The sequence below is a fragment of the Hemiscyllium ocellatum genome, chromosome 28, assembly GCF_020745735.1.
Source record: "Hemiscyllium ocellatum isolate sHemOce1 chromosome 28, sHemOce1.pat.X.cur, whole genome shotgun sequence".
In the NCBI taxonomy this organism is placed as follows: domain Eukaryota; kingdom Metazoa; phylum Chordata; class Chondrichthyes; order Orectolobiformes; family Hemiscylliidae; genus Hemiscyllium; species Hemiscyllium ocellatum.
The window spans coordinates 2,597,687-2,609,536 of record NC_083428.1 but is presented as its reverse complement, the minus strand read 5'-3'; the positions used below and the strand labels follow the sequence as shown (position 1 = coordinate 2,609,536).

The following is an 11,850-nucleotide window of genomic DNA, read 5'->3' as shown; positions in this document are numbered from 1 at the left end:
TTCCTGAAAGCAGATACAATGAGGGTGACAGAGCATGCAGTGAGGTTGGGAGTCAGCAAACATCCCCTGACCAGAGTGAGTGAGTAACTCACAATCTAGGAATGTAATTACTGTGGATATTGTATATAGTTACAGATATAAATTATGATCATTTTTCAAAGTTCTTATATATGAAAATAAACCAAATTTTAAAAATAAGCATGACATTGTGCAGTTATAAAAGATTACGGTGACACCGACACTGACTACAGTTTAGGCTCCACACACCAACTCTGACCAACTGAGTCTGTGTGTGGAACCTTGTACCTCAGTGAGAGTCAGTGTGTGGGGGGGAGATCATACCCCAGTGGGTTGGAGGGGAGCCGTATCCCAGTGAAAGCACACCGCTTGAAAAACAGGAACATCAATTCGTGGATAATAAACAGAAAGAAATCTGGGGCCATATGCAGGCGGGTTTTCTGGCCTGTAGCATGTGTTAGCTGTTTGAGGACAGTGTGATAACGAGTGTGACTGGGTCCTGTTGCCACTATAACAATGAGAGCCTGGAGACTGCCAAGAGACTGATCCTGGCAAGAGCAATGTGAGGGTGCTCAGTTTCAAGGCTCCCCACACAGGGTTCATGCTCTAGCTGTCTGAGGTGAGGGACAGTTGAAGTGGATCCAGGCCTGGGTGAGGACACGGCTCCCTCGCTGCACGTCCTTTCTGTAAAGTGTCCCCCCCTGCTCACTCCCAGACCCAAACATTGCTGTGATGCTTCACTTTTTCAAATCCTTTCCTGAAAATGAGAAGCTTCGATACAAGGGGGAGGGGGACAGGGGAAGGGGTTATTACTGAAGTTCTGAAACACAGTCCCTGAAAGTTCTATATGAACTGTCCCATGAACACTGCGGCTATTTTATTCTCCATTAACCTCCCCCACCCCCACTTCAGCATTCCCCCCTTCCCACTGTTCAGGTTCCCCACCTTTTCAGTGAAATTCGAAGAATTGCGGATGTTGGAAATTAAAAAAAACGAATAGAAGTTGCTGGAAAAGCTCCGGCAGCATCCCGCCCTGGAAACCCATGTCAGGAAATGTTCCTGGGGAGTATTCCGGGAGGTTTCCATCACCACCTTAAATTAGAAAATAGCAAGGCTGTCCCGGCCTCTCTCACTCTGCCCCGGAGTGGGACGACAGCATGGGGTTGGGGGTGGGGGGGGGGAGGGGGTGGAATGTGACACTGCCAGACCCCGGGGAGGGGAGGCAGCACTCAGAGTGCACCCGCTAACATTAACGGGCGATGCTTACAGTTAATGTGGATGCACCAAAACCGTCCCTGAGAAAGGTGGGGGGAGGTGTTGGGCAGTGAGAGGGGTGTGTGTGTGTGAGGAGCCTGTGTCCCCCGGAGCATTCCCCACCCAGAGCCGCAGAGAGTAAGCTCTCAGGGGTGAGTGCCTGCCTGGCTCAGTGGTCAGCTCTGAATGCAGACAGAGAGACTTCCAGACCAGGAGGGCGGGGGAGAGGGGGTAGAGTTTGTGCGGATTGGGAGCGGGGATTGAGGGGAGCTTTTGGCTGAAATACTAAACTACAGCTTCGCTACTTTGAAAAGGTCAGAGCGGATTCTCTGCAATATCCCGGGCCAATACCCTGCATGTTTACAAACTTATACTTATCACATTTCTGTTTGTGGGATCTTGCTGTGTGGGAATTGGCCGCTGAGTTTTCTCCTACACTCTATAATATTTTATTAGGCAGGACGTGCTATGGACTAGATTTGTTCATCCACAATTCCTGCCTCTAAACTAAACCCAGTCCTCACAGCGATCATCTCCATCACTCCTGACACTCCCACCATCACACCCCACCGCCATCTCATCCTCAACCCTAATACCGTAACCCCCAATCCCCAACTCACACTCTCACCCTCACCCCATCACCTGAACCCTAACCTCACACTCACCCCCAGCCAATTAGCCTTTCCTCTCTCACCATCAGCCATCCATCACCCTCACCTCTACCACCGTCACCCCATACCCATCCCCCCTCCAACAGCCCATCAACCTCCCCCAGTCCTACACTCATCCCTCACCTGGTGCCCAACCTCACCCGACCCCACCACCATCACCCCATCACCATTACCCCCCACTCTCACTATCAACCAATCACCATAACCCCCTCACCCCACCACATCACCATCACCACCATCACCATTACCCCCTCTCTCATTATCACCCATCACCATTACCCCCCACTCTCATTATCACCCATCACCATTACCCCCCACTCTCACTATCACCCATCACCATTACCCCCCACTCTCATTATCACCCATCACCATTACCCCCCACTCTCATTATCACCCATCACCATTACCCCCCACTCTCATTATCACCCATCACCATTACCCCCCACTCTCATTATCACCCATCACCATTACCCCCCACTCTCACTATCACCCATCACCATTACCCCCCACTCTCATTATCACCCCATCACCATTACCCCCCACTCTCATTATCACCCCATCACCATTACCCCCTCTCACTATCACCCATCACCATTACCCCCCACTCTCATTATCACCCCATCACCATTACCCCCTCTCACTATCACCCCATCACCATTACCCCGCTCTCTCACCATCACTCACATAACCATCGCTCCTCTCTCTGTCCCACCATCACCTCTAATAGTGCCTTTGGGTTATTTGACACTGGGAGGCATCATTCCCATTGCCGTGTCATTTCCGCTGACATTAACCTGGTCGTACCTCAGGAAGTGAAAAATCCCACATCACCAGGTTATAGTCCAGCAGGTTTATTTGGAAGCAGTAGCTTTCGGAGCGCTGCCCCTTCATCAGATGGTCTCTTGCGGAGTTTGCCCTCTCACCCTCACACCCTACAGCCTGGCCAATCCTGTTAGAGGGGCTCACTGCTGAATTACTGCAGATCCTGGCTTTCACCTCACTATACTGTAGTGTATTTAACCTGAGTGGGCCTGGGGTACCCCCGGGGGCTAACATTGTCCTACTTATTTCAGAGTCTCCCTCTGCAAACAATTAGCATTTGATTCAGAGTTGAGCACCCCCACACCACCACCCCCACCCCGAGACCCGGAGCGGTGACAGCGGAGGACCATCAGACCTCTCTGACTCTCACATTAATCACAGCGTGGAGAAAGCCCTCTCATCAGTTCTGACCTTTGCAGTAAATCTCTCTCTATCTGTGGTGTGTAATCTCATTCGTGAGAACATTGTCTAAGTTTCGTGAGAACATTGTCTAAGTTTCTGACTCAAACGATCAGCTGGAACGGGAACGCTATTGGAGCAGACTACATAGAGGCAAGGCCCATCTGCCTCTGAAAAAGATGTGACAAATCCTACAGTCACTTTCGAAAAGAGGAGAAAGGCGGCTCTACGCAGAAGCTGGGCAATATCTATCCTTTAATAACCCATACTAATATTCTCTCACTTTAAATAAATGTGAAAATTAGTGCCAATCAAACCGCAGTTACTCACAGCCGCCAGCCCCTGTGTTTGTCCGAGGTACAGAGCCGGACAGCGCGGAAACAGACCATTTGGTCCAACTCGTCCATGCCGACCAACTGTTCTAAATTAATCTAGTCTTATTTGCCAGCACTTGGCCCACATCCCTTCCCATTCATTTACCCATCAAGATAACCTTTGCAATGGTGTAATTGTACCAGCCTCCATCACTTCCTCTGGAGAGACAAAAAACTGCAAATGCTGGAATTCAAAATAGACAGACAGGAGGCTGGGGGAACACAGCAAGGCAGGCAGCGTCAGGAGGGACAGGCAGGAGGCTGGAGGAACACAGCAAGGCAGGCAGCGTCAGGAGGGACAGGCAGGAGGCTGGAGGAACACAGCAAGGCAGGCAGCATCAGGAGGGACAGGCAGGAGGCTGGGGGAACACAGCAAGGCAGGCAGCATCAGGAGGGACAGGCAGGAGGCTGGAGGAACACAGTAAGCCAGGCAGCATCAGGAGGGACAGGCAGGAGGCTGGGGAAACACAGCAAGGCAGGCAGCATCAGGAGGGACAGGCAGGAGGCTGGAGGAACACATCAAGCCAGGCAGCATCAGGAGGGAAAGGCAGGAGGCTGGAAGAACACAGCAAGCCAGGCAGCATCAGGAGGAACAGGCAGGAAGCTGGGGAACACAGCAAGGCAGGCAGCATCAGGAGGGACAGGCAGGAGGCTGGAGGAACACAGCAAGTCAGGCAGCATCAGGAGGTTGAGATGGTGACAGTCCTGAAGAAGGGTTACACCCAAAACATCGACTTCTCCATTTCCTGATACTGCATGGCTCGTTGTGTTCTTCCAGCCTCCTGCCTGTCAACCACTTCCTCTGGCAGCTCATTCCATACAAGCATCATCCTCTGTGTGAAAAGGTTGCTCCCTGGGTCCCTCTCACCCTAAACCTATGCCCTGTAGTTCTGGATTCCCCCACCCCTGAGAAAATACCTTGTCTATTTATCCTATCCATGCCCCTCCTGATTTTATAAACCTCTATAAGAACACCCCTCAGCCTCTGGTGATCCAGGGAAAACAGCCCCAGCCTGTCCAGCCTCTCCCTGTAGCTCAAATCCTCCAACGGGTGGTTTGAGTGTGGAATGGACTTCCTGAGGAAGTGGTGGATAGGGGCACAATTCCAACATTTACAGATATTCGAGTAACTACATGAACAGGAATGCTTTGGAAGGACATGGCCCAGGAGCAGGTCGGTGGGACTCGTTCAGTTTGGGATTATGTTCACTTTGACTGGATGGACTGAAGACAGAGGTGGATACTGCAGATGCTGGAGATTAGAGTCAAGATTGGACTCTAAGGGTCTGGACTCTTAGTTGGACTGAGAGGGGTCTGTTTCCGTGCTGTATGACTCTACGACTCTGTAAGTCTCACTGCATCTCTCCAAAAGCAGGGAGACAAAGACCGAATCAGTTCTGAAAGTGGCTTCACCAATGTCCTGTACAGCCCACACAACCACACAACTCCTGTACCCAATACTCTGAAACATCTTCCTCACTATCGGTTCCTGTAACCTGCACTCCAATGTCTCTTTGTTCAGCAACACTCCCAGGACCTTACCATTAAGTCCTGCCCTGATTTGCCTTCCCAAAATGCAGCACCTCGCAATTGTTTAAACTGTCTCCTGGTCTGGCAAGGGGTTTGGGGGGTGGGGGAGGTGGTGGAAGGGGATGTCGTGTTTGAGATTTCAGAACCCCCTCACTTTACTGTAACTGGGCTGCGCGGGTAGATGATCATTTTCCGATGGGGGTGGGGTGGGGGTGGTGTCTCCACATGAGGGCTGTGGGTGAGTGGGGGACATTTTGGGAGATTGTGTTTAAATCTTACACCAGGACTCCGGATGCATTACCCAGGCTGAGCCTCCAGTGCAGAGATGTGAGTGCAGAAAGTATTCTGCTCTGTCAGAAAGTGTTACCTTTACCATGGGATGTGGGAATAGTTTCCCCTCTCCGGCAGGTCCCAATAGTCCCACTGCCACTTTTTAATGTAAAGGCCTCACAGTTCTGCCTAGTACCGAGATCATCCCTTTTTCTGGAATCAACATGATGCAGCTAACAGATGAACATTACTATTGTCTTGTCCGTGTGCTGAGGTCTCGCTGCTGTGTTTCCTGCAGGAGTGGCTACATTTGAAACACACCCCAATGGGACACGTGTCAGAAGTCACTCAACACCTAGTTACAGTCCAACAGGTTTAATAGCAATCACAAGCTCTCGGGGCGCTACCCCTTCGTCAGGTGCAGTGACGGGGAAGGGCACACAGACACAGAATTGACGTGGTGGTTTGAGTGGGTTCCTGTCTGTGTGCCCTTCCCTCTCACTGCACCTGACGAAGGGGCAGAGCCCCGAGAGCTTGTGATTTCAATTAAAACCTGTTGGACCGTAACCTGGTGTTGTGTGACTTCTGACTTTGACCACCCCAGTCCAACACCGGCTCCCCCACATCATAGGGCACGTGACTATCAGGAATAGGAACAGGAGGAGGCCATTCGGTCCATCAAGCCTGACCCGCCATTCTGTAGAGAGTGTGTTGCTGGAAAAGCACAGCCGGGCAGGCAGCATCCGAGGGCTGGACAAGTCGACGTTTCAGGCAGGAGCCCTTCATCAATTCTCCTGCTCGGCTCTAATCTACAGCATCTGCAGTCCTCACTTTCACCGCCAGTCGGTACGGTCGCCTCTGACCTGTCCCAGGCTTCAGCTCCCCACCCCCATCGCCCTCAATCGGTGATATTTCAAACAGCCACCGTGATCTAACCTCCCAGACATTCAGATGGAAACAAAACCCGGCGGAATCTGATTTAAAAACAGAACGTGCTGGAGGAATTCAGTAGGTCTAACAACATCTGCCGAGAGAGAGAGAGAGAGCTAACGTTTCGAGGGCAGTGTGGGACTTTCTGAATGCTGGGTGCTGGGTGGCTTCAGAACTTCATCCGTTTTTGTGTTGATTCCATGTCAACGCACACTCCTTCCCAGCTCCGATTTCAACGTGGGTCCCCTTTATTCTGGAAGGACAGCCCCTGGTTCCAGTGTGGAAAGAGCGGGACGTACTGAGGCGCTATCGAAATGCAGGGCTCGCTTTCAAAACAAAAGCACCGTGTGTTTCTCCCGGTAGGGGGAGCCTGTAATCCATTAAAGCTACAATAACATCATATCCACACGCCTGGGGTTGGGGGTATACTGGCAGTGGAGCTCGTTCGGTTTCAAGTTCCCCCTCGGTAAATGTAGCTGCTTGGTGCCCAATGGTCTGGGAGCTTCGCTCAGATGTAGCTATGGAGATGGCGAGTGGTTGTTGCCTTTGACAGGTGTGTGTTTCAGCTGGAGGAGGCAGACAGCGGCTATGTACAACAAGGGCAAAGGATGTACCATCCCCTCGGACGCTCAGGCAAGGGAAAAGTAAGTGGCAGCGAGACAGAAGGACAACGGGGTAGCGGTGAGAAAGGATAAGGAACATTTCTGGCTTTTGCAAGAATTCAGACCAAGCCCCCAGTGTACGGGAACGGCGCTGTATTTGCTCCCGGGGCTGGGGACAGTGAGAGGCTGTAACGGAAGGGACAGAGAGATTTTCCTGTAAAGTTTTCTTAATTTTTTTCTTTTCTTTAAACAAAATAACATTAAAATAATTAGTGACAAAAGGGTGTGTTTTCAAAAAGTGATTTCCTTCCTGTAGTTTTGCACGTTTAAATTTTAACAACGAGTAAGTAAAATCCATCGGTTGTATTTAGTGAGAATGTCCCCAGTTTTCTGTCCCTGGGAAAGGGGGAGAGCGGCTCTGGACAATGTTTTGTTCCTGTACAAGATATTTCATGTGTGTGTTGTGGCCTCCTGCAACAGCTGGACCAATCATTGTCAGATTAATAAAAGTGTAACTGTGCAGGAGGGGAACTTTGAGCGTGTTGGGTTGTGTTGAGACAGTGTGTGTGCTCTCTGCAGGCTAGCGCTCTATGTTTACGAATACCTGCTGCATGTGGGGGCTCAGAAATCCGCGCAGACATTTTTGTCTGAGGTAAGAATTTCTCCCTCTCTCTCTCATGCTTTTGAAGTTCCCAAACGTTGACATTTGTTTGGCTTGTCTGTACCTCCTTTCCCTCCGCCAACCTGATCCCTCTCCCTCTCCTGATTTTCAGATTCGTTGGGAAAAAAACATCAGTCTGGGCGAACCCCCCGGCTTCCTGCACTCTTGGTGGTGGTAGGGGTTGTCTCTTTGTATTGTCTGCATAGTTTCGGTCTGAAGTGTTCGATGTTTTCCAGGAGACTAGCTCCTCGGACAAAGGAAATGCGATTCCAGATGGTAAAGGGGACTGTTCCCCTCTTAATCCAGCACTTTCCCTATCCCTCTCCCTCCCCCTCTCTGGGCTATTTGGGTCTTTTTAATGGAGCCCTCATTACATCTGGGATCTGCAGGGTTTCTATGTGGAGTGGGTGGTCTACAGCTTTAAGGATTCCCCAAGAATGTCTCCAGGTTCCATCCTCAGCTGTTTTGCTTTTCCATTCTCCCCTCACCCACACACGCACGGAAGTGACTTCCTGCGCCTCCACCTCCCAGGACTGGGCAGCACTGGGATGGAAGCAGAGTTCCAGTCCCCATTCCCTGGCTGAGCTGCTGTCCATCAGGTGGACATGAGGCTGTTCTCAGCCCTTGACCATCCTGCCAAGGCACAAGCCATCACCAGCCCGGATGTTGTTAAGAGCTGTTAGCTTCCCCTCTCTCCACGGATGCTGCCTGACCCGCTGTGATTTGCAACATTTTTTGTGTTCACCAACTGGGGGAAGCTGGGAGCCGCCACCAGATTGGGACAGTTGTCTCTCACTGCCCCCTGTATGAGGTATTGACTCCAGGAGAGATGTGGAGAAGCTTTGGGACAAAGCAGGTAAGCTTTATCTGGTCAGTCCCAGCTCTTACACCATTTTCTGGATTTTTCATTTCGAGTTGATAAGTTGGAAAGTATCTGAAGGAGAGGAGGTTTGCAGAGCTGTGGGGAGAGGGCACGTGGAGCGGGATGAATTGGAATACCCTTCAACACTTTTCAGGATTCAGGGTTTCAAAAGCTACTCTGAAATCTACTTCTGTTGCCCCTTTGAAATGGTACTTCCTAGATCACAATGGCTCACAGCGTTCAAAAATCCTCTCATTTATCGCCTCAGTCAACATTAAGCTGTGTCCCTCTGGTCACCAGCCCTCTGTTCACTGGAAACGGCTTCTCCTTTTTAACACCCACCAAACCCCCGTGTGATTTTAAACAGGTCCATTCAATTTCCTTTTAACCTGCTCTGTTCCAAGCAGAACAATTCCAACTTCCCCAAACTCACTCTGTGTCACAAGCTTTTCCATGTTGATGTCTGATTGGTCAGGAGATATTCACGTTCAGTATTGATGACTGAAAGTGGATTGGGTAAAATGACGCTGGATTAACTTTGAGGCTCCAGGTGAACATGCTCCTGCTCCCAGACACAGGATTGGGTTCGATGCTGAGTGAGTGATGAGGTTGCTTGATGCTGTGCACTGTTACATTCAACCCGAGCAAATTGGATATTGGAGTTTACAGCCGGAAAGCTGGGAGCAATTCCATGGAGCTAGATTCTCAATCCCTGTTCCCGGGGAGTGGGTAATGGGCTCCTGTTCCCCTGGAGTGGGTAACGGGCTCCTGTTCCTGCGGAGTGGGTAATGGGCTCCTGTTCCCCTGGAGTGGGTAATGGGCTCCCATTCCCCTGGAGTGGGTAATGGGCTCCCGTTCCCCTGGAGTGGGTAATGGGCCCCTGTTCCCCTGGAGTGGGTAATGAGCTCTCATTCCCCTGGAGTGGGTAATGGGCTCCTGTTCCCCTGGAGTGGGTAATGGGCTCCTGTTCCCGCGGAGTGGGTAATGGACTCCTGTTCTCCTGGAGTGGGTAATGGGCTCCTGTTCCCGCGGAGTGGGTAATGGGCTCCTGTTCCCCTGGAGTGGGTAATGGGCTCTTGTTCCCGCGGAGTGGGTAATGGACTCCTGTTCTCCTGGAGTGGGTAATGGACTCCTGTTCTCCTGGAGTGGGTAATGGGTTCCTGTTCCCGCGGAGTGGGTAATGGGCTCCTGTTCCCGCGGAGTGGGTAATGGGCTCCTGTTCCCGCGGAGTGGGTAATGGGCTCCCTTTCCCCTGGAGTGGGTAATGGACCCCTGATCCCGGGGAGTGGGTAATGGGCTCCTGTTCCCGCGGAGTGGGTAATGGGCTCCTGTTCCCGCGGAGTGGGTAATGGGCTCCTGATCCCGCAGAGTGGGTAATGGGCTCCCGTTCCCCTGGAGTGGGTAATGGGTTCCTGTTCCCGGGGAGTGGGTAATGGGCTCCTGTTCCCCTGGAGTGGGTAATGGGCTCCTGTTCCCCTGGAGTGGGTAATGGGCTCCTATTCCCGGGGAGTGGGTAATGGGCTCCTGTTCCCCTGGAGTGGGTAATGGGCTCCTGTTCCCACAGAGTGGGTAATGGGCTCCTGTTCCCGCGGAGTGGGTAATGGACTCCTGTTCCCGCGGAGTGGGTAATGGGCTCCTGTTCCCGCGGAGTGGGTAATGGGCTCCTGTTCCCGCGGAGTGGGTAATGGGCTCCTGTTCCCGCGGAGTGGGTAATGGGCTCCTGTTCCCCTGGAGTGGGTAATGGGCTCCTGTTCCCCTGGAGTGGGTAATGGGCTCCTGTTCCCGCGGAGTGGGTAATGGGCTCCCGTTCCCCTGGAGTGGGTAATGGGCTCCCGTTCCCCTGGAGTGGGTAATGGGCTCCCGTTCCCCTGGAGTGGGTAATGGGCTCCTGTTCCCGCGGAGTGGGTAATGGACTCCTGTTCTCCTGGAGTGGGTAATGGGTTCCTGTTCCCGCGGAGTGGGTAATGGGCTCCTGTTCCCGCGGAGTGGGTAATGGGCTCCTGTTCCCGCGGAGTGGGTAATGGGCTCCCGTTCCCCTGGAGTGGGTAATGGACCCCTGATCCCGGGGAGTGGGTAATGGGCTCCTGTTCCCACGGAGTGGGTAATGGGCTCCTGTTCCCGCGGAGTGGGTAATGGGCTCCTGATCCCGCGGAGTGGGAAATGGGCTCCCGTTCCCCTGGTGTGGGTAATGGGCTCCTGTTCCCGGGGAGTGGATAATGGGCTCCTGTTCCCCTGGAGTGGGTAATGGGCTCCTGTTCCCGCGGAGTCGGTAATGGGCTCCTGTTCCCGCGGAGTGGGTAATGGGCTCCTGTTCCCCTGGAGTGGGTAATGGGCTCCCATTCCCCTGGAGTGGGTAATGGACCCCTGTTCCCCTGGAGTGGGTAAAGGGCTCCTGTTCCCCTGGAGTGGGTAATGGGTTCCTGTTCCCCTAGAGTGGGTAAAGGTCTCCTGTTCCCTTGGAGTGGGTAATGGACCCCTGTTCCCCTGGAGTGGGTAAAGGGCTCCTGTTCCCCTGGAGTGGGTAATCGGCTCCTGTTCCAGCGGAGTGGGTAATGGGCTCCTGTTTCCCTGGAGTGGGTAATGGGCTCCTGTTCCCCTGGAGTGGGTAATGGGTTCCTGTTCCCGCAGAGTGGGTAATGGGTTCCTGTTCCCGCGGAGTGGGTAATGGGCTCCTGTTCCCCTGGAGTGGGTAATGGGCTCCTGTACCCCTGGAGTGGGTAATGAGCTCCTGTTCCCCTGGAGTGGGTAATGGGCTCCTGTTCCCCTGGAGTGGGTAATGAGCTCCTGTTCCCCTGGAGTGGGTAATGGGCTCCTGTTCCCGCGGAGTGGGTAATGGGCTCCTGTTCCCGCGGAGTGGGTAATGGGCTCCTGTTCCCGCAGAGTGGGTAATGGGCTCCTGTTCCCCTGGAGTGGGTAATGGGCTCCTGTTCCCCTGGAGTGGGTAATGGGCTCCTGTTCCCCTGGAGTGGGTAATGGGCTCCTGTTCCCCTGGAGTGGGTAATGGGCTCCTGTTCCCGCGGAGTGGGTAATGGGCTCCTGTTCCCGCGGGGTGAGTAATGGGCTCCTGGTCCCCTGGAGTGGGTAATGGGCTCCTGTTCCCGCGGAGTGGGTAATGGGCTCCTGTTCCCCTGGAGTGGGTAACGGGCTCCTGTTTCCCTGGAGTGGGTAATGGGCTCCTGTTCCCCTGGAGTGGGTAATGGGCTCCTGTTCCCCTGGAGTGGGTAATGGGTTCCTGTTCCCCTGGAGTGGGTAATGGGCTCCTGTTCCCCTGGAGTGGGTAATGGGCTCCTGTTCCCCTGGAGTGTGTAATGGGCTCCTGTTCCCCTGGAGTGGGTAAGGGGCTCCTGTTCCCCTGGAGTGGGTAAGGGGCTCCTGTTCCCCTGGAGTGGGTAACGGGCTCCTGTTCCCCTGGAGTGGGTAATGGGCTCCTGTTCCCGCGGAGTGGGTAATGACAAGC

General features: G+C 53.1%; 1 protein-coding gene across 3 annotated transcripts in view; it reads left to right on the top strand.

The window, feature by feature from the left end:
* The first annotated feature begins 6,729 nt into the window (after positions 1-6,729).
* The window catches only part of ssbp4 (single stranded DNA binding protein 4), a 116,704-nt gene continuing 111,583 nt past the window's right edge, over positions 6,730-11,850 (top strand). For 2 of the 3 annotated variants that reach the window (XM_060846512.1, XM_060846511.1), the window contains exons 1-3: positions 6,730-6,912; positions 7,450-7,522; positions 7,644-7,705. In XM_060846512.1, coding sequence (XP_060702495.1) covers positions 6,857-6,912; positions 7,450-7,522; positions 7,644-7,705 — 191 coding nt within the window. In that variant the 5' untranslated portion in view covers positions 6,730-6,856. The remainder of the gene's footprint in view (positions 6,913-7,449; positions 7,523-7,643; positions 7,706-11,850) is intronic. The other variant, XM_060846513.1, reaches the window with a different exon arrangement.